General features: G+C 42.4%; 1 protein-coding gene across 10 annotated transcripts in view; it reads left to right on the forward strand.

The window, feature by feature from the left end:
• Positions 1 to 21,211, forward strand: part of KLHL32 (kelch like family member 32) — a 208,400-nt gene that overhangs the window by 135,047 nt on the left and 52,142 nt on the right. For 3 of the 10 annotated variants that reach the window (XM_043439171.1, XM_043439179.1, XM_043439172.1), the window contains one exon: positions 5,734 to 5,949. The exons of 1 other annotated variant lie outside the window; for it this stretch is intronic. In XM_043439171.1, the coding sequence (XP_043295106.1) occupies positions 5,734 to 5,949 (216 nt within the window). Of the gene's footprint in view, positions 1 to 348; positions 398 to 764; positions 1,001 to 5,733; positions 5,950 to 14,681; positions 15,761 to 21,211 lie in introns of those variants that run through there. 6 more of the 10 variants (XM_043439173.1, XM_043439175.1, XM_043439176.1 and 3 more) reach the window with 5 other exon arrangements.

The raw sequence follows: 21,211 nt of genomic DNA on the forward strand, positions 1-21,211 counted from the left end.
TGTTACTTACAGTTCCCAAGAGGAGGCAGCATGGCAAAGCCCATGGGCCACAGGGGTAGTTCCAGGGTTGAACAGGAGGTGGAAGGAGTGAAGGGAAATAGTGGGCAAGAGCATTTGTTGTGGCTTCCTCGGGAAGGACAAGGCAGATAAGCAGGCTTAGCCAGTCTAAGGCCATCTCTAGGTGTCTGCTACTTAGCCCTGGATTCATTGAGCGTGTGCGTGCTCAGTCCCTTCTGTAGTGTCCGACTCTGGACCTCATGGACTTTAGCTCACCAGGCTCCTCTGTCCATAGGATTTCCCAGGCAAGAATACTGTAGTGGGGTGCCATTTCCTCCTCCAGGGGATCTTCCCAGCCCAGGGATCGGACCTGCATCTCCTGTGGATCCTGCATTGGCAGGTGGGTTCTTTATCACTTGAGACACCTGGGAATGCAGAGGAATATTGACACCCAGAGTGTAGGAGCCAGCTAGAGGAGGTGGGTGGCAGTTTGGGCTCTTGATTGGTTTTCTGCATATGAAAGTTGCATCCTTCTAACACTTGGCTATCCCAAGGGAGAGGCGGTCTCTCCCCAGTCAGTGAGGCCCCTGATGCCAGAGCATCAAGATACAAGAAAACGAGAAAATATAGTTAATGTGCACCCCACCCACCCTTTGCCAAGTGAATCTGCTCTTCTTCAGTTATCAGCTGCATGTTGGCTCCCAGGGGCCACCATTAGTATCTTTCCACTCCAGGTCAAATCTGTCCACTGGGCATTATATAGCTCTCTGTTCTACCCTTTGTAACCTTTACCTAAGTGATAACTTTCCATTTATTTTCAACATTTTTTATTAATGGCTTACTCTTCCAATAGACTGTACATCTTATGAAGCCTAGGACCTGCCTATTTATCTTCGTCTCTGTTTTATGTATGCCTGGTGTGGTTCTGGCCCATGATGTGAATGTAGAGGTCTTTGAAATGGCGGGAGCCAAGCAAAGGTGTGTGGGACTCTTACACTACAGGGTAAGTAGGTCAGCAGGTTATGGAAGGCTCTGCATTGTAACTGAGTTTGGACTTTTCCCCATTAAGCAAATGGATACCTGTTGATGGGTTTTAAACGGATGATCACTATGGTTCGAGTCTCGTAAAAAGAGAGGATTGAGAGTCTGGTACTGGGAGCAGGAAGTGCAATTCAGGACGCTATTGTAGGAAGTCTGGATAGGAGACGGTGAACAGAACAGGAAATGCTAAGGAGGAAGAGCAAACAGAACTTGGTGACCAGCTGGCTATGAGGGAGGGATATGGGCCACCTTTGGGGACCCTGCTGTGGGGACAGAATGTGGTCATTCTCCAAGAAGGGGGATATAGGAAAAGATGCAAGTTTGCAAAATATAAGTTCAGTGTTGGTATGTTGAGTTCAGTATGGCTGTGGAATATCCAAGAGAAGATGTCCTCTTATCGGCAGTTGGGAAAATGAATTCAGAGCTTAGGAGAGAGGTTTGGGCTAATAATACAGATGTGGGAGGCCTTAACATCAATCAATTTATGACTCAGTTTATGACTCAATTGTATAGTTTTTACTTGGCTTGCCTCCTTTTCCCTGACTTACTGGTGCAGCTTATTTAAGACTTTAATACATGAAGGGACCAGATTCTTCACTTTGCCCTCCTTGCATCAATGATGAATCAGGGTTTATGGATGCCAAACAACAGTGCTCAAATGTACTTAATGGTTCCTTGCCTGCCAAATCTACTGTCTGCTTTCTATGGACCAAGCTGTGTGGTAAGTGCTTTTCTGTCATCTCTATAACAACCCTATGAACTGGGTGGACTCTCCATTTTGTAAATGAGGAATAACAGAGGTTCAGTGTCTGATCCAAGGTCATAGCCAACAATAATAATAATTAACACGCTGGATTTGAACCAGGTCTGCCTGATTCTGTGGGCTTTGCTCTTTTCCACTAACCTGGATTGCCTCTGAGTGCCTGTGGCTGTTGATGGTTTCTTCTGCTCCTGAATACAATTGTTCTTTCTCTTTCTTATATATATAAAAGAGTTCTTTCAAAAAAAGTCTAGAAATATGCACAGAAACATTAATAGTGATTATCTCTGCATGGTGAAATAGGAATGATTTTTGTTTTCTTTTCCATACTTTGTACTTACTGAGTTTTATGAAATGAACAAATATATTACTGTTTATAACCAGACACATAATGGTGCTATTTCCATAACAGTGATGGTTTTTTTTTCCCATGCAGAGAATTATAGGTGAACATTCAATGCAGTTTAACCATTGCTTCCCACCTCCCCCATCACATTAATGGGAATCCTTAAAAGCAGCATTATTTTTTGCTTGCACATGTCTTAGCCAATAGAACAAGAAGTGATGATTTTGCTCAAGACTCACATGAGCACATGGCCCCAGTAGGAGGGATGTGTATTGTGGTATCAAGACCTCAGTGAAGGTTTTCTTTTTTCCTCTCAATTCCCCACTTTACACAGTGTGACTCCCGAGGTGCTAAGTATGCATAGCAAGGGGAACCATGAGCTTGGACAGAGAGAGCACTGGCGATTTGGGGAAATTATGCTTTTAAGCAGAAGAGAGGAGAAATGAAAAAGTAAAGGCAGGGAGCAGACTTTTAACTGCTGTTTCTCTTCTACACCAGTATATGTCAGTTGAGTTTGCCTTTGCTCTTCACTCAAGCATTGACACTTGTCCATTTAGCCTTCGTTCTCCACTAATATCAAATGCTTTGTTAGATTGGATTTAGGAGTGATATAAAATTATACCCTTAGGAAACAAAAATATTTCAGGACTGTGGAAGTAGGAATTAAATGATTACATTCAAAAGGAACACAGCAGAAGAGAAACACACTTTTTAAAATCCCGTATTGTTAATTCTCTGGTCCTCTGCAGTTTTGAACTGGACTGACTTCTAATCAGAAGAAACCCAGTATCTCTATACAGAGATACTTAAAAAAGAATATTTGATTGCACTGCATAATCCAGCCCCAAACTCATGGCGTGTACACCTTTTTGGCAGGATGAGTGGGAAAAAAACACCGCCTGTGCTGTGCGCGTTCATCTTTTCCTTTGCCGAGCTTGGCGGTTCCTGCCTCTGCGCATGCTGTCCTTCTGCGCGGTGCTGCTGGCTGCCCCGCTGAATTGAGGCGAGGTTTGGGCGTGCGCCCCCAGTGCCTGAAAGGCGCCAACACCCCATGCTTCTGAGGGACTGCAGAGTGACTTAGCCAAGTCACTCAGTCGTGTCCGACTCTCTGTGACCCCATGGGCTCTACAGTCCGTGGAATTCTCCAGGCCAGAATACTGGAGTGGGTAGCCTCTCCCTTCTCCTTGGGATCTTCCCAACCCAGGGATCAAACCCAGGCCTCCTGCATTGCAGGCAGATTCTTTAGCAGCTGAGCCGCCAGGGAAGGCCTCAGAGTGACTTACCTGGAAGCTAAAATCGTACCCAGGGCCCAGAAGCAGTTAAACTTGCTTCCTAGATGTACTGACTAGAAATAACTTACTCATTCCAAGAAGATGGTCCTAAAGTTGGCTGTAGAAGCTCTACGTGCAAGGGTTACATATTCTTTCCTTCCATAGTAGAATTTACCAATCTGAAAAGGTAAGACTTGGAGAATGAGTTTAAACAGTACTTAAAAAAATTGGTACTGGAGGCAGAACCTGCAGTATTCCTTTGATAAAGTCTGCTGAATGGAAAGCCAGCATATTTTAATTGAGTGGCTTGAGTGGATCCTTAGATATTTTGAGTTGTAATGAATTTTAGTGGTTAACTGTGGTAAACCTCATTTCAAAGACAAGTTATTTATTCTTTTTCAATTGTGTTGGCAAATAGAGCTATTAAGAGCCAGAATCTTATGTCTGATTCCTGAAGTCATGTAGCTTGACTCCTGTTAGGAATGTAATTAAAGTGTCATCTCCCACCAAAAGAACTAGAATCTAAAGAAAAAGAATCAGGTGACTGTGATGATGATGCAGCTGTTACTCTGAGACCTGTTTTTACATCTTCACTATACTTTTCATTATTTAGAAAAACATTGTACAGTAGAAACATAATGGAAATCATATATGTTAATTTTAAATTTTCTAGGAGCTGCATTAAAAGTAAAAAAAAAAGGTGAAATTAATGATAATATATTTAATCTACTATATCCAGAGTAATACCATTTCAAGATATAATCAATATAAAAATTATTAATGAGACATTTTACATTCTATTTTTCTTACTCTTTGCTTTCATATATATTTAACATTATGCATGCATGCATGCTCAGTCAGTCATGTCAGACTCTCTGTGACCCCGGGGACTGGAACCCGCCAGGCTCCTCTGTCCTTGGGATTCTCAGGCAAGCAATACTGGAGTGGGTTGCCATTTCCTCTTCCAGGGGATCTTCCCAACCCAGGGATTGAACCCACGTGTCCTGCATTAGCAAGTGAATTCTTTACCACTGCGCCACCTGGGAAGCCCATATGTAACACTCACAGCACATCTCAAATCACACTGGCTACATTTCAAATGCTGAATAGGTACATGTGGCTGGCTAGTAGGCTACCAAGCTGGACAGTGCCAGTTTAGAACATATTCCTTTAAACCTTAAACTATTATGGAAACAGATACAGTAGAATATATAGGTTTTAGAAAGAGTTCTTAATACTTTTTAGATTACTAAAAATAGGGCTAAGTATGTTGAAAATAAATCAGTCAATGGAGTAAAATAGCCATCTGATGGTGTTCTGCATTCCTTAAGTTACTGGAAAATATTGTAATAATACATGTTGAAAATCAATCAATCCATGGAGTAAAATACCTATTTGATGGTGTTCTGCACTCTTTAAGTCATTGGAGAATATTGTAATAATAATTGCAAGTTGAAAATGAGGAGAACTAGGACAAAGCCTACTTTCAGTCTGCTTGAAATAGGTAAGTTTTCTATCAACAAACCTGTGTTCCCAGTATGGTTCTTGCAGAGTTACAAGGCAGAGGTTTCATAGATGTTCTGGCTTCTGGGGGCATTATTTTATAGCTTGGCTATGAGTTTGAGAACTTGTAGAGACAGGTAAAATCCCACCCCACCCCCTCACAATGAAGCATTGCTATGGAAACTCTGAAAAGGTTGCCATTGACTGTCTGAATTGTTGAGGCTTCCAGAAAGCAAAGAACAATTATAAATCATTCATCTCAGGTGGATTCAGTATAGAATTACTCAGGACAGGAATCTTTTCTGGGAGATTTCCTCATTCCCTGAGACTTTACATGTAAAAATCTTTGTTTTAGTTCATTGTCAGTTGTTTTTAACTCTGTGTTTTATTTGGGGTTTTGGAAAAAGGGTAGGACTCCCATTCTACCTGCCCTCATTTTATCTTTAGTGGAAGAAATGTATCACCTGAGAGCTATAAAATGAAAAAATTGTTTTCATTGGGAAAATGTTCCTAAAAGGTTGCAAAGTAACGTTTTTGCCAGTGAAACCAGAAACCCCTTTCGGTACCTTTTATTAAGACGTCTTAAAGTACATGGGTTTTAAGAGGGGCAAAAGAAGGGGAAAAAAATGTTAAATTCTAGAACACCAATTCTCTGCCCAGATCCTCGTCATGAGGATTTTGTTGTTTTGTATAGTTCCCTTTCTCCCACTCCTGTGATGCAAACTTCAGGGAGTCTGAATTTCTTGCTTATTCTTTCTTGGATTGATTTCTAAGAGATTTTTTTCCATTTTTATTTTTATTTTTTTGACACCCAGGAATTAAATAGCTTTAATTACTTGGATCTGTACAGACTTGCTGACCTCTTTAACCTCACTTTGTTGGAGAAGGCAGTGATCGATTTCTTAGTGAAACACCTCTCTGAGCTCCTGAAGAGTCGGCCGGAGGACATTCTAACGCTGCCTTATTGTCTGCTTCAGGAGGTTCTGAAGAGTGACCGCCTGACCTCCTTGAGCGAAGAGCAGATCTGGCAGGTAAGGGCACTCTGCATGGGTCCTCCTCCGGCGCGAAGTCGTGGGATGATTAAAAGTTAAGGGATTGAGGAACAGTGACAAGTATCTTGTCTGGTTTGCTCCACATTGGAGTTGAAGTCTCAGAAGTCATGTCCTTGATGGGCATAATTGGAGAACACTAACCCTTGAGGCTTCATCCCGCCCAGCTTAACTGAGGGACTCACAGGCAAGATTCCTCAGACCCTCACCATGGCTTTCCAGAACCTGAGGGGGTGACATCAGAAAGAGTCAAGGGTTTCTATCCTCTTGCCAAACATAGTTACTGAAGCTGAATATGAGAAGGACAGGTTGTAAAGTGGTATTTAATGCCTATTTAAGACCAGTGGAATCAGAATAAATTCTGGGCTTTCCTGTAAACAGTTCAGAAACAAGCCTTCATGCAGTAGAGAGCAGCTGGGACCGTAAATGAGGCGAAGCTCTTTCTGCTTCACATTGGGAAAATCTCTTTCTTTCCTTCATTCTGTGCTCGTTGCTGTTTTCCTATGCCCTGCCTTTTCGCCTGACGTAGCATTCCTTTCAGATACCCTTTGTTTAGGGGACAGAGGATGTTTTGTGTTTTCAAGTTGATTATCCCGTTGAAATCCATTGTGCTCATCTGCAGTGACTGTACTTGAACAATCCACACAGTGTCTTTGGAAAACTGTCACCACACAGTCACCACAGTCTGACTGTTTTCCAAGGACAGTCAGAGTCCATCTTTCCCCGCTTCTCCTTATACTTTCCATCTTCCTCTCTGAAGCAGTGGCTAGCCATCTTGTTACTTCTTGGATTCCATACCTTCAAGATTTCATGGTCATTTGAAAATGTTTATATACAGCATACAAGGGAAAATATGAAGTCTTCTATTAGCTGATGAGGCACCTTGTATCTTACCAAAAGACATTCAGAGAATACTTTAATTCTGGCTGAAATGGAGTCATAGATAGTTGTGAATTATCCAATGTCTGATTCTCTGGTGGTGGTGATTTAATTGCTAAGTCGTGTCCAACTCTTTGTGACCCCATGGACTATAGCCCGCCAGGCTCCTCTGTCCATGGGGATTCTCCAGGCAAGAATACTTGGGGTGAGTTGCCATTTTCCTTCTCCAGGGGATCTTCTCGACCCAGGGATCAAACCCACGTCTCCTGCATTGGCAGGCAGATTCTTTACCACTGAGTCACCTGGGAAGCCCACATCTGATTCTACTGATGGCTAATTTTCCTGATGCCTTTCTCCCGAATTTCTTTATCTTACTTTAATCAGCAACTTTCCTCTTCACCACTGCTTCCACCAGTGAGGATAAGAGCTGTGGTGTACTGAGGGCCTTCCAGGACCCAGGCAAACTTACTAACTTATCATCACAACAGGCCCGAAGGATGGCTGTTGTCGTTCCATCTTCCGGACAAGCAAGGTGAGGCTTCAGTGTCTTGCCTCAGGGTTACAGAGCAGAGCTAGGCTTCAAATCCATGTTTGCTGACACCTACCATCATCTTTCAAGTATTTCATGCTGTCTTGACAAGAAAATATAAGTGAAAAAAAACAAGCCACAAATTATTTTCTGCTTCTTAGGTATATCTCATAATGTTTGTTCAGGCAGAGGTCAGAAGTGTTGGTGAGGATGAGTTTGGGCTATGAATTTTAATTATCTGTGGAAAGCACAGATCATCAGAATTACTGTGGTTAATTCAAAGTGAGGAATTGTCATATTTTTCTTGACTTCCCAAAGGGAAAAAGACTTAGAATGAATTCTGCATTTGATTATTTCTAACCAAATTGAGATGTGGGCCAACCATCCCTGTGGCTTCTGTCTCTTTTTGTGGCATGGTTGAAAGCACTGCCAGATATCAACATGGTAATGTACAGATGTGCGAGTGTCCAAAAATTTCACGCTATTCACATAGGAGTTACTGTAATTGCCTCTCTAAAGGTTACTAATATTATAATGTAGAATCTCAAAAGCTGCTTTCTGCTGCAGGCAATATTTTCTTAGACCTGGTACTAAAGAAAGAATTAAAAGACTCACAGAAATATTATCAATTTAGGCATTCAACAGGCAATAAGAAACTGTTTTTGCATTATCTTAGTAAATAAGTAATTCCCTTGTACTCAACCCAATAGAGAAAAATCAGATCAGTCCAGTTATATCACCTCAAGTATAGTTAAGTTCATCATTTTTGCTGAGGTTATACTGGTAATGCAATATACCAGGGAAGAATCTAATATTCAGCCCAGGGTGAAGATTGGGTATGCCAGAGGATTAGTGTCAGGGTGACTTTATAGAAGTGAAACTTGATGGACAGGTTGGAGACAGATCTACAGAATCTCATTAAATTGCTGAATTGTTCATTACGGAACGTTCTCACTGTAATAAAGTGCTCATTGACTTTGACAAATCCCTATCCCATGTCTTAAAGAAGAACAGTGAATCTTAGGGGTGTTGGGGAGGAAACAGAAAATTGGCACAAAGTAGGACAAGTAATAGGGAAGCGGATGAAGGGATGGTGCGGTTTGATTATTTGCAGCTGGTGACTTATTGTGAGCGCTCAGTAAACACACACATACACCCTTACACATGTGGCCCTTCCACTCTCTGGTCTACTGGTAATGTAATCCGGGATATCTACTTCATTTGGCAAAAGGCCCAATTTTTATTATTCACCATACTTCACACAATTTGGCTCTAAAGACATGTCATAAGAACTGTCACTTTATCCTGACTGAACAGACTTTTTTTTTTCTTTTTCCTGCTGTCCCTTATCCAGTCCCTTTCCTGCTAAAATGTGCTAAAGCCCGTGATAACCATTCTGTGCATCTGAAAAACCTGTGACATCCCCTGAGATTATGCTTTTTGTCTGCTCTCTTTTCTTCTACCTGACCTTTTGAAACTTTATATTAAGTCTTCTTTCTCACAGAGGCTTCTTCATCCCCCCTAAACAATTATTTTCTTCCTTCCATAGCTTGAAACTGCTGGGTCTGTTCATTAACTTCACTTTATATCCACAGGTACAGTTGAGACTTTACATGTATACACTTTGGATATATAAAGGCAGAGAAGTCCCCTCAAAAAATCTTTTTTTTTTAAATTTTAATTCAGTTCAATTCAGCTCAACAATTTGGTGTTAGAGTTCAAGGCCAGCAATTTCTCAGATTCCAGATGAAAGATACCAAATTGGTTATTGGCTTCAAAGAAAGAGGAGACTAAAAACGAGCCAATCAGCGGAGGAGGAAGCATGGGGCGTGAGGTCACTGGCATCCCTGACCTGGCAAATCTCCACCAGTTTTATTTTGCTTTCAGGTTTTAGCTTTGACTTAGGACTTTGTTTCAGCAGGGGCCTGTTGCATTTCCCTCGTTAGATTCAACATAATAGTTTCAGACTACTGAGCCAGGGGTCCTGCTCTAAAACTTAGAGTGAAACCATGAAACAGTTCCATTCCACTCCCATATATTGGCTCTGTTCTCATTTCATAGGAGGTACTGGATAATCTGTTTTTTCCTCAGGAAGGTATACTCTCTGCCCTTTCTTTTTTTTTTTTACCGCAGTCTCTTTTCTGAGAATAAAGGGGAAGTTACCTTCTGTGACAATGTGCTTTGTAGAAAAACCTATATATTATGTAAATTCTTGTATTTGCTAGCGTAGGGAGAAAGTGTGGCTGTCCACCTATCAGTATTTTTTTTTTCAGCTGCACCACATGGCATGTGGGATCCTAGTTCCCTGACCAGGTATCAAACCCACAACCCCTGTGTTTGAGGTGTTGAGTCTTAACCACTGGACTGCCAGGGAAGTTCCTATCCATTAGTATAAACTGAGCACCTACTAAATGGCCCAAACCACTAAATGTAAGGCAGAGTACAAGCTAGCTAACTGCATTTCCGTCTCCTAATCCTTACCCCAATTGGGAGGGATCCTTCTGGTTTTAAACCATTACCCAGCTCTCTGGATTATTATTTTGTCTCTGAAGTAGCAGAAACAAGGATATTTAAAAATGGGTACAGTAGATTGTTGAATTACAAATGAGTATTTATAGTATACCTGTTATGTGCTCAGCACAGTTTTAGAAGTTAGATCCTGGGATAAAAAGCTGTTTAAATGTGTTCAGTTGTTGGGTTAGAGAGATTTAGCTTAGCTTTATTTCTGAACAGGGAAAAGTTTTGTTTATCGTTAATTCTTAATTAACTATTTCTTACTTTCAGTGAAAAGCACTTATTATTTAATAAGTGTTAATTATACATCAGTGGTTTTCATCCTTTACTAACCATGGCTTGAGGGCTCCTCCTCATATTTTGAGCCTGACTTTGCCTGGACTTCAGTAGATAATAAGAGCAGACGATTCAGTGGTCACATCACTGGTGTCAGACAAGACCAGACCTTGGCAGGGAAAGTCTTTTTTATCCCAGTCATGTCCCGTTTTAGTTTGGCAAAGACGAACCGCATCATGTGGTTTGGGGCTGGGGGGATTGGAGTAGGTAATCATGTTTACATTTGTCTTTGATTCTTCATCCCCAGAGCCAGAGGCTGTACCTGTAGGGTTTGTGTTGAATGCTGCCTTCTTGTTCTCTTACACCCTATAAATAATGAATTAAAAATAATAATGTATAGTTTTCATATTAAAATGTATTGAATGGATAATAAGGCATCCTACTATGCCTATAAAAGGCTGGATTTATTCTAAGAAAATTGGTATACGAAATGAGTTCCACCTTTTTGAATTTTTAACAATTTTTTTCCTGTAATTGAGATCTAATCTTACTGCACTGTGTTCTGGAGGTCTGTGGTTCCTTTTTATTGTGGAGGATTTACCCAGTGGGTGGGGTTGGACGTTTGGCTTGTCAAGGTTTCCTGGTTAGGGAAGCTTGCGTCAGTGTACTGGTGCGTGGAACTTGATTTCTTCTCTTTGGAGAGCAATGGAGTGCCCAGTAATGAGTTTTGAGATGGGTCTATGTGTTAGGTGTGACCTTGAGCAGCCTGTATGTTGACATTCAGGGCTATGTTCCTGTGTTGCTGGAGAATTTGCGTGGTATGTCTTGCTCTAAAACTTATTGGCTCTTGGGTGGTGGTTGGTTTCAGTGTAGGTATGGAGGCTTTTGGACGGTCACTTATTGCTTAAAGTTCCATGTAGTCAGGAGTTTTCTGGTGTTCTCAGGTTTTGGGCTTAAGTTTCCTGCCTCTGGATTTCAGTTTTATTCTTCCTGTAGTCTCAGGACTTCTCCAACTATACAGCTCTGATAATTAAACTTCTAGGTTAATGGCGAAAAGATTCTCCCCCGTTAGGGACACCCAGAGAGGTTCACAGAGTTACATGAACAGGAGAAAAGGGAGGAGGGAGATAGAGATGAGTAGGAGGAGAAAAAGGGGGACTCAAGAGGAGAGAGACAGATCTACGCAGCTGTCTGTTCCCAGAGTGTTCTCGTATCTCAGACACCTACAAGGATTCACAGTATTGGATTGGTAAGAGAAGGGGAAAGGAGGAAATAGAGGTGTTCTGAGGTAGAAAACAGAGAGTCAAGATTGGGAGAGAATAATCTTCAGTTTAAAGATAGGGCTTCTCTTCTTTTTTTTTTTTTGGTAAGGTTATAGTGTAGTGAAGATGAAAATGAAGAGTAGTAGAGGAGTACTAGAGGACTTTAAAAAGAAGAGAAAAAGAAAATAGAAGAGAAAAAGGAAAGAAAAAAAAGAAGAAAAAAGAGAAAAGAAAAAGAAAAAAGAAAAGAAAGAAAAAAAAATTTTTTTTTCCCCTAATTAAAAAAATCGTAAAAATCTATGAAAATGAAAGTTAAGGAGTAATGGGGGAGTAATAGGGAATTTTAAAGGAAAATAAAAGAGAAAAAATAAAAAAGAAAAAATAAAAAAAGAAAAAAAAAATTTTTTTTTTCCTTACTTAGAAAAAAAAAAAAAGTAAAAATATGTCTAGGAATTTCTCTGGAGCTGTTGCGGTCAGTGTGGGTTCGGCTCAGTTTCAGATAGCTCCTCGTTCCAGCTTGCACTTCTCGATATCTACAGGGCCCTTCTGGTGAAGTCGGTGTTTTCTACAGGGATTTTAATCTGTTGCATCAGTCCCTTCTGAAGCGGTTCCCTTTGTTTATTTGGCTTCTGTTTGCCGGTCTCTTCAGAGCCTCATTTCCGCCCTGACACAGGCGGGCGGAGGTGGACTCTTATTCAGGTAGCTAGTTCCGTTGCGCTGCTGGGAGGGGCTGGCGCTGCGGGGCGGGGCTGGCGCTGCGGGGCGGGGCTGACGCTGCGGGGAGGGGCTGGTGCTGCGGGGCGGGGCTGACGCTGCGGGGAGGGGCTGGCCCTGCGGGGGTGGGCTGGCGCTGCCGGGAGGGGCTGACGCTGCTTTCTCCGTCTGCGCTGCTCAGGCTCCCGGCTGTTCTATATGGAGCGCGCCCCGCGCTGCGCGAGGTTCCAGCCCTCGGGTGTTCCACAAAAGCGCGGAAGGAAAAGCTGCGCCTGCTCTCTGTGCCTTCCCCGTCAGAGCGGTCCAGGCAGCGAGGGGCTTGATGGGCGCGCTATCCCCAGGTGTGGCGCACCCACTCCCTTCCGCGGACCCAGTCTCAGTTTCCGCTGACGCCAGTCGGGTGCGCGCGCCTTCCGCCCTCCGCGTCCCCAGCCCCAGTCCCCGCCCGCGCCGGTCGGGTGCCTGCGCCCTGTGTCTCACCGCGACCTTCCCCTCCCCCCTGCCTCCTGCCTCCGGCGGGGCTGGGCCGGTCCGCAGCTTGCGAGCTCTTCTCGGGACTTTCTCCGTCCCTTTGTTCTGCGAACGGCCGGCAGTGTGTTCCGGCCGGTTAATTTTCTCTCTCTCTTTTGGTCTCCCACAGTTCAAGTTGGCACCTCACAGAAGCTCCCTCCAATTGTCCTCAGGGCACTCAGGCCCGGACCCTAGCCCAAGCAAGGCCGCCTAAGACTCCCTTCCGGGGACGGGTCTCCGTCCTTAGCTCTTTTGTCTCACTTTTTATCTTTTATATTTTGTCCTACCTCCTTTTGAAGACAATGGGCTGCTTTTCTGGGCGCCTGATGACCTCAGCTAGCGATCAGAAGTTGTTTTGTGAAGTTTGCTCTGCATTCAGTTATTCTTTTGATGAATTTGTAGGAGAGAAAGTGGTCTCCCCGTCCTACTCCTCCGCCATCTTGGCTCCTCCTCCGAGTTCCACCTTTTAAAACAGGATTTTTTTTCTTGTGTTTTAGTTGGACGTTTCCTTCTGTAAGTCATACTGTTAGTAACACATTCACTTTATATCTCTAGAGATGTAAGTCACATATTGTTTAGAGTAGTCAACAACCTCTGATGCAGTGATTTTTTTGACAGGCCCCTCCTGGGCTTTTATCTACTCCACAAACTACCCACCTTAGGTTTGATTTAATCATTTCCCTCAAAAGGAGTCCCAGAAAGTGAACCCAAACAAAAAGCTACTGTCCCTTTATAGTTGGAAAATAGAGAACACTAGCGATGTGCTCAGCGGTCGTCTTTTATCTCTAAGATGATAAACTGTCCCAGATGCACCCCTGGCCAGGGAGAAGGAAGGACTTCAAACAGTACTGTGTGTCCAACAATACTGTCCTAACACTTCACGTTTGAATATCACATCCTGGTTTCCAGAATGCGCCTGCATTTTGCATTGCTTTGTGCTCCTGTGGTGCAAATGGGGAACCTGAAGTAACAGAGCTAGAGATCAAATTCACATCTTCTCATTCTTGGGTGTTTCCCACTTTGGCCCATAGCTCCCAAGTTCACAACTGAAGTGCAGAAATACTTGGGGTGTGGTGGACACAGGGGTGCATCAGCTTGGTCCTGTGACTTGGAATCAGGAAGGGCTTGGCTGTCCCTGTTCCCTGGCGTGGTGCCAGCAGGCTGAGGGGTGGTGGCCAGCTCTGCACCTTCACACCTGTGGCCTGTGGCCGACTCTGACTCTCTGCTGCCTCTGCTTAACTGCGCACCCCCACCCACTGCCTAATTGCTTCCCAGTGGGGACTGACCTCTGCCAAATACAGTAGTGATTTCTTTGCTAATTTGGGGTGTGTTGAAATGGTATGGGTGGATTGGAAAACGAATTTCTTTTGCTTGGACATATGAGCATCACCCAGTATCCCTTTCCCTTTTCTTCAGTGCTTTATTCATTGTTAATTCTTTTTAAAAAATATTTATTTATTTATTTGGCTGCACTGGGCTTTAGTTGCAGCATGTGGGGTCTATTTTAGCTGTGGCGTGTGGGATCTAGTTCCCTGCCTGGGAATCGAACACAGGCCCCCTGCATTGGGAACGCAGTGGAGTCTAGCCATTGGACCGCCAGGGAAGTCCCTCACTGTTCATTTTTGTTCATGTACGTACTCTCTTAAACAGCTTTGCAGACCTTTGTCAATCACTGCAGTAGAGTCCAAGCCTCAAAAAAATTAGACCATGGGTGACCATTTAATCAAAAAGCTCCATAAGCAGTGTCCTCATTCTTACACTTGGTAGCTGGAAATGAAATAAAATATTGTGGCCTGAGAACTCTTATCCCCACCCCCTAATTACAGTCTTTCATTATATCCCTACCCTTCCTCAGTTTAATTTCATATATGCGTGTAACATTAGCATTTTTTCAGAGAGGCCCTTTCTGGGCATCTTAACTAAATCTGTACCATTTCTCAGTTTTCTTCCTGACGCTTCTGGCAGTCCCTCCCAGATACTTAGTCTTTTCTGCAAATGTGATGAGGGCATCTTCACTTCCTTTTTCCTAGATGCTACACTGAGAATAAATAGTGGTTCGTTCACATCCCAGATAGCGCCGTGCCCGGAGGATGTTGGATCCTGGGAGCGCCCCCAGCTGGACACTGAGCCCTTCTGCTATTTCAGGTCTTGGTGCTCAGAGGGGCCAGAGTGTGTAGTCAGTCACTTGTCCTGATCTACACGCAGCTCATTCCTTGTGAGGACTCATCCCCGAGGAGCTTGGCTAGTGGTCCTGCTGTTGCTCGTCTGGACTGTGTGCCTTGGAGAGATGCGCGCCACGTTCGTTTCAGAGGGACTTCGCTCCAGCTAATCCTCGTGCTGGAGCTGTGCGCTGTCAAGAGGCCGTGCAGGGCAGTGATTATCAGAAATTACGGGAGACCTGACTTGTATTCATGGGCTGCTGTTCCCATGAGTTAATAGTTTCTTTTTCCTTCCTTTTATTTTGTTTTAAATGAGCACAACAGAACAACAAGGTGATTTATGAGATATGACATATTTATGTTCTCTGCTTCTAATTTTCATTGTGATTCATGTTGTTTCCAGACTGATATTTTTGTTGTTGCTGCTGTGAGAAGGAAAAAGATGACTGGAGAATATTACTTATGCATTGGTAGCCTGCAGTCATATTGCTGCTACCTGCGTTATCAGGGATTTAAAAATAAAACCCAAACTGTATGCTAAACATGAGGTAGAAACCTCGAGGCCAGGCACAGAAGTTCATCAATAATAATAACAGCAATAATAATTTTTACAATCCTTAGATAGCTTTATACATTTTAAGCATTTTTACACACATCATTTCATTCAAGTCTCCCATCAGCCTTGTTAAGGTCGATAAGGCAACGCTCACCCACATTTTAACAGGTGAGGAAGCGAAAACTCACGGAGGACAAGTGATTGACTCCCTTCACAGTATGGTTTCAGTGGAGGTCTCACTGTTCTCTTCAAATACTCCAAGTCACTAGGAAGACAGAAACTCAGCGTACCTGATACAGGTTCTCAGAAGGCGAACCGATTTGTTGCTCTATAATGCGTGAGCCAGCAGTCTACATGTCCTAATAAACTACCAGTTTTCTCTCTCACCTGTTGTGCTGCTTTGTGGGAAGTTGCAAAAATGACTCTTAATAAAAGTCATACAAAAAAGTGTTGCTGAAGGTCTTTCTTTTATCAGAGCCTGGAAAATTGAGGCTCTAGATGGTTTGGTGAGAAGGAGTGAAGGGAGGACTCTGGCAGAGATTGGGAACCACCTTCCATTCCTTGCAGGTACAAAGTGATCAAGAGCAGGAAGAGACATCCCATAGTGGAGGATCACTTAAAATCCAACCAGGAGATTTTGATCAGTGTGAAAAAGATCTTAGAACACGGTTATTTCTGTTGCAGCCCTGCAGACTGAGTGATGGAAAGTCTTCAGACTGTTGTGAGAGTGAGGATGGATCAGATGGAAATTATTAATGCTGATATCTTCATTTTATACCTGAATATTAAAATTGCGAAATTTATGTAGTAGAAAATGACATCTGGGTAATGGCCTACATGTGGGAGTTAAGAGAAAGGGAGAAAAATATTAATTTATTAACACTGATAAATGATAGTGTCTTTCCAGTAGAAATGAGCCTGTACCCCATGTCCTGCATTGCCAGACTATCTCTATAGGAATCCTTACCAGGCCAGTTGGGTGCCTGTTGCCATGGTGTTTGTGCCAGTTGGCCATATCAGACCATGGAGGTTGCCTGTTCTGGGTATTCTAGAGGAGAGGCTCTCAACTTAGCCATGGAATGACCCAGAGGCTCTAGGTTTGTTTATATAACAAAGAGATGTCTGGGGAACCTTTGGCATTTATTTTTAAATGACGACATCCTTTCACTCTGCTTCACCCACCCCTGCCTCCAGGACTTTGTCTACAGGTAAAACTAAAGAATAACATCTCTCAACTTACCTGAAGGGGAAAGGTGGCCATTCTAAGATAGTAATCATGGGCAGTCTTCAGATATATGAATAGTTGAGGTTCTCCTCTTTAATAGGACCACCTCTTTGTTACTTGGGGGTGCCACATTGGACAATGAAAACAGATTTCAATATTCCAGTAGACAAAACATAATCAGAAAGAAAAATTCTCTTAGGTAAAAAATCTTTGATGAGTTTTAAAGATAAATAGCACAGGCTTTTGCATTGTTCCTCTTGAGTCTATAGGAAGTCAGTTTCAGTAAATGGTACAGATACTACTTATGTTTCGAGAACAGAAGCTAAAAAGAGCCGGGCCAGCTGGAGGCTGAATACACTTATCTCCTTTGTGTGTGTTCTTGTTGGTGAGAAATGGCCACACACCAGCTCCTCTGGCCACACAAGGAAGTCAGTGATGGATGGTGCGCTGAAGTTTAAACGTTTTAGGGGGACCTATCTTATTAACACTTTAAAACAAGTGAGCATAATATCATTAATTTTGATTAATTCATTTGCTCTTAATATAGCTTTTAATTTGTAATTCCAGGTGAATTACAATGTAATTTGGCATTAATTATACTAAATTGACTATAAGTCAGCCAATCACAAGGGGAAATTACTCACAGCTGAAAGTAAAACTAGAATTCTCCATCCAGAAAGGACAACGCTTAGTTAAGAGGCAAATAGAGTTTAGACATCCCTCTCTTTGGCTGTGAGAATAACATTGAACCTGCCGAGGGCTGTAAGCGATTTCTTATTCTGCTCACTGCTGGGACTGTATGCTCTGGAGTGAAGCCCAACACAGAGAGTAAATAATAAAGTAAACAAAGGGATTGATTTGTCAGGCTGCCGGGTCTCCTGAAGAATCTTTCTGTTCTTCCCATCTCTTGTATGATTTAAGCCACGTAGAGGGACTGTGTAGTGCTTTCGAACGATGAATTCCACACCTCTTGGATTCAAGAGGTTAGAACAGACACTGACCCAGGTCAGCCTGCTTTTCATCCTCCTGGTCTGTGAACCAGCTAAGGAAATTCTCTCTTAAATCCCACGTGCTGACAGTGTCCCAAAGCCACTCTTTTTTTTCTTTTTTAATATATATTTTTATTTATCTATTTGTTTGGCTCTGCTGGGTCTTGGTTGTGGCATGTGGGATTTAGTTCCCCAACCGGGGATCAAACCTGGGCCCCCTGCATTGGGAGCTCGGCGTCTTAGCCCCTAGACCACTAGGGAAGTCCCCCAAAGCCACTCTTAACTGACCAGTATACAAACTACCTTCTGGGCAGAGGGACATCTGTGCCTTAAAAACCAGTGCTCCTCAGGGAGAAGAAGGGAACCCTCAGGAGATGCAGAGCCTGGTCATTAACAAAGCTTGTTGGAGGCCCCTGTGCACACACCGCAAGTAAGACGGCTGTGATGGGATGGGCCGCCTGAGAAGGTGGTGGGAGAGCGAAGATGGTTTTGTAAAATAATTATGTTTGAACCACTTGCCAGATATCTTTCTAAGAGAGTTGTCTCCTCAAAACAGTCAGAATGAAAACTTTGAGATGCTAGAAAGTCATATGGCAAATTTAGCAATATCCTGTTTGAGGTATATGTACATGTAAGTAGAACTATGGAAAGTTTTTACATTCTTGATACTTTTGTGGTGAGCACTTGACCCATAAAATGAGATCTAGCAAGGATGACATGCAGATTTGTGAAGTGTTCCATATTTTTTAAAAAAAGAGATCTAGCTATGAGGAGACTAAATATTGCATGGAAAATTCCAGGCTGTTTTTAATAATTCTTTTTACTTTGTCTATTATGTACCCCTGTCGTATCATTCCAACTCAGAGTCTAGCAAATAAAATGGCCTAAGTTTTATGTGAAAGTTTTGAGTGTAGAGTTTAAAAGCTATCCTGCCCCCTGTCTCTTAAACACATACAGGTGGGTTTCACATCACACACACAAACACACTTGCGGGTAGACAGACACATACACGCACATCACAGATTGCATGCATGTTAATTTTTACAGCTAAAAAACTTTCCTTTGTTTGACACTGTTGACCTGAATCATAATGCTCTCATGATTGGCTGGTTGATCCCAAGATGAAAGAAGAAAATAGAAGTTAGAAATTTATTTTTGCTACTCCAGGTGTATATTTCATTATCACAAATTATTTAAGAATATTAATGACGATAGTCTGTGTAGTTGCCACATGAATGCAGCAAAAATCATCTCCATTTTTTCCAGATCTCTTTGTGCCAAATTTCGCCTGGCCTATCACAGAAATTTTTATTCCTTTTCCTCAACTATTCTTTTTAACGTCAGCATAGGTTTGGTAGGTTCCACCTGCCCCTGTGGTTCCCAGTTCTGCTACATGTTCCTAACTCAAAATCACCCTTATTTGATCTGTACCCTCTGATGGATGAGCGCCTTTGAGCTCCAAATGTGGTGGTCCTCGAGAACAGGACAGGATTTGGGGCAGAGAAACTGGTACTGAAGTCAGCAGACCAGAGGGGTTGAGAGAAAACGTTTACAAGATATTTCTGCGCTCGGTTTAGAATGCCAGTGGAATAAATGGGTCTGTTAATCAAACAGCACCGAGAGGTTAGGTCATTGGCAGCCTTTTTAGTCATTCCGTGCTTTTCAAGAGTGAATTTGTTAGAATTATGGTGAATACCCACTTAGAGCCTCAGCTGATAACCCTACCTGTGTTTTATAACTCTGCACTGTCAGAACTCATAATAAGTCAAACATTCTTTCAGTGGTGCTCATAAGGGAGGGAAAAAAAAAACCGCACAAATTTAAGAGTAATTTCAGATTGTAAATGAAAAGGAGAGGCACGACTGTTCATTTGCACCAATCATGCCTTCCTTTCATCTGCTCTGATTAGGCCTGGTGCGGTTTCATCAGACCCCTCCATCACGGAGCTGTCACTCCAGCCGTCTGTTGATTGAAAACAATCAAGGCTCTGATGGCACAATTATTCTGACCCTTTAACTAGAGGCTGCTGTGATAATGAAAGGTTGATTATGATAGTTTGTGCCTCTTTCAGTTTGCCAAGAAGGTTAATTTGGGCATCAGACGGATGTTTAATGGGCGCTTGCTGGCTACACTGAGGTAAATGAGAACGTGCAGTCTTGGATATTGCACGGATATAGTTTGGCTGTCAATCATTGTCATTTGGAGTTTGTGCCTCGCACTCTGGAAATCACATTTTATTTTTTCCTTGGGATTTAATTTATTCTGTGCCCCGAGGAAGTTCTTTCACTCACTGACCTTCACAGCAGCTTTCTCTGCCTTTTTTTTTTTTTCTTTTTTCAAATGGAGCTCAAAGGCACAACACATCTAGAAGAGCATTTTTCTTTCATTTTCACTTAAAAATGGAAACTTTAAAAAATCCATCCTTATCGCTGCCTTCCAATAGAGCAAATGTTCCCATCCTGGTTGTGCGGTGGGGGAGTGTAAATGACAGGGGTACTTTGGCCAGTTTGCTAAGGCAGCAGCTCCCACCGTTGCTTACACCAACCAGCAAGGCTGGGAAATGCAGAATGGGTGCACATATGAACTGAAGGCTCCAGCCTCCTCATGTTCCTCTCACCAGCATGTCTCACAGCAGTCTGATGAATTCTTGTTTCCAAGGGCAGCGTCAGACTCCTTTTCCCTCCTTGGGAAGCATGAGGGGAGGGGTTGAGCTGGGGAGACAGATATTTGTCCACAGACCAACCAAGGTTATTAAAAGTTGCAAATTTCAATTTGTATCATCCCAGCACCTAATCTTGTTGCTTTTTGAAGCATAGGGTAAAAAAGATGCAGGCATGTAATAGTGCTGGTGTTTACAATGCATAGCTCATTTTAGTCCTCTTTTTTTTTTTTTTTTTAAATTTTAGTCCTCTTTTATGCACACCTTTTAAAACAAAAAATAAAGGAAAAGGAAAAATAAAGGGAAGCCTTCCTTTCTGTCTCCAAGCTCTGCATAGTGGTCTCATAGATTAGGGACCTGAGAACCAGACTCACTCTTCTGCGTTTTCATTTACGTTGTCTTCGGGTCCTCCCTCCCACACTGTGATCATTCAGCAGCATATTTCTTACTTAGCTGTGGGACATTTTTTCCTAACATGTCAGTTGTAAAACAATTAAGTGTATAGATGTTAAAGTGACAGCATCATAATGATTATAATTTTACTTCGAGTGTTCTATTTTCACATTATTTCTTGCTTTTAAAAAAAGCTATTCGTTTTTGAATGGTAAAGGGAGTCATTAAGTGATAATTCAGTCTCACGTGAAGAGGCTCAAAAAAATGAATTAAGTCATTGAATTCAGTTACTGTTTTAAGGCAGCCCTTATTTAAGTAACAGTGCTGTTTAAAATATTTTAAAATATATGAGAATAGGGTCGTGCATGTATGTATATATAGTCTAACCAGATTCTTCATTGCAGTAGACCACGAATAATTATTTTTGTTTAGCTCTCTGGATAGCATGGATAAAATCACCCTCAGGGATGCTTAGTAAAATTACTGATTAGTTATGTCTTGTTTTTATTTCAGCAGTAGAGAATAAAAAGGTAATTAGGGGAGAAAAGTCTCAGTCAAATCAGTCACGAGAGGTTTTTT

Source organism: Cervus canadensis, chromosome 20, assembly GCF_019320065.1.
Source record: "Cervus canadensis isolate Bull #8, Minnesota chromosome 20, ASM1932006v1, whole genome shotgun sequence".
NCBI classification, from domain to species: domain Eukaryota; kingdom Metazoa; phylum Chordata; class Mammalia; order Artiodactyla; family Cervidae; genus Cervus; species Cervus canadensis.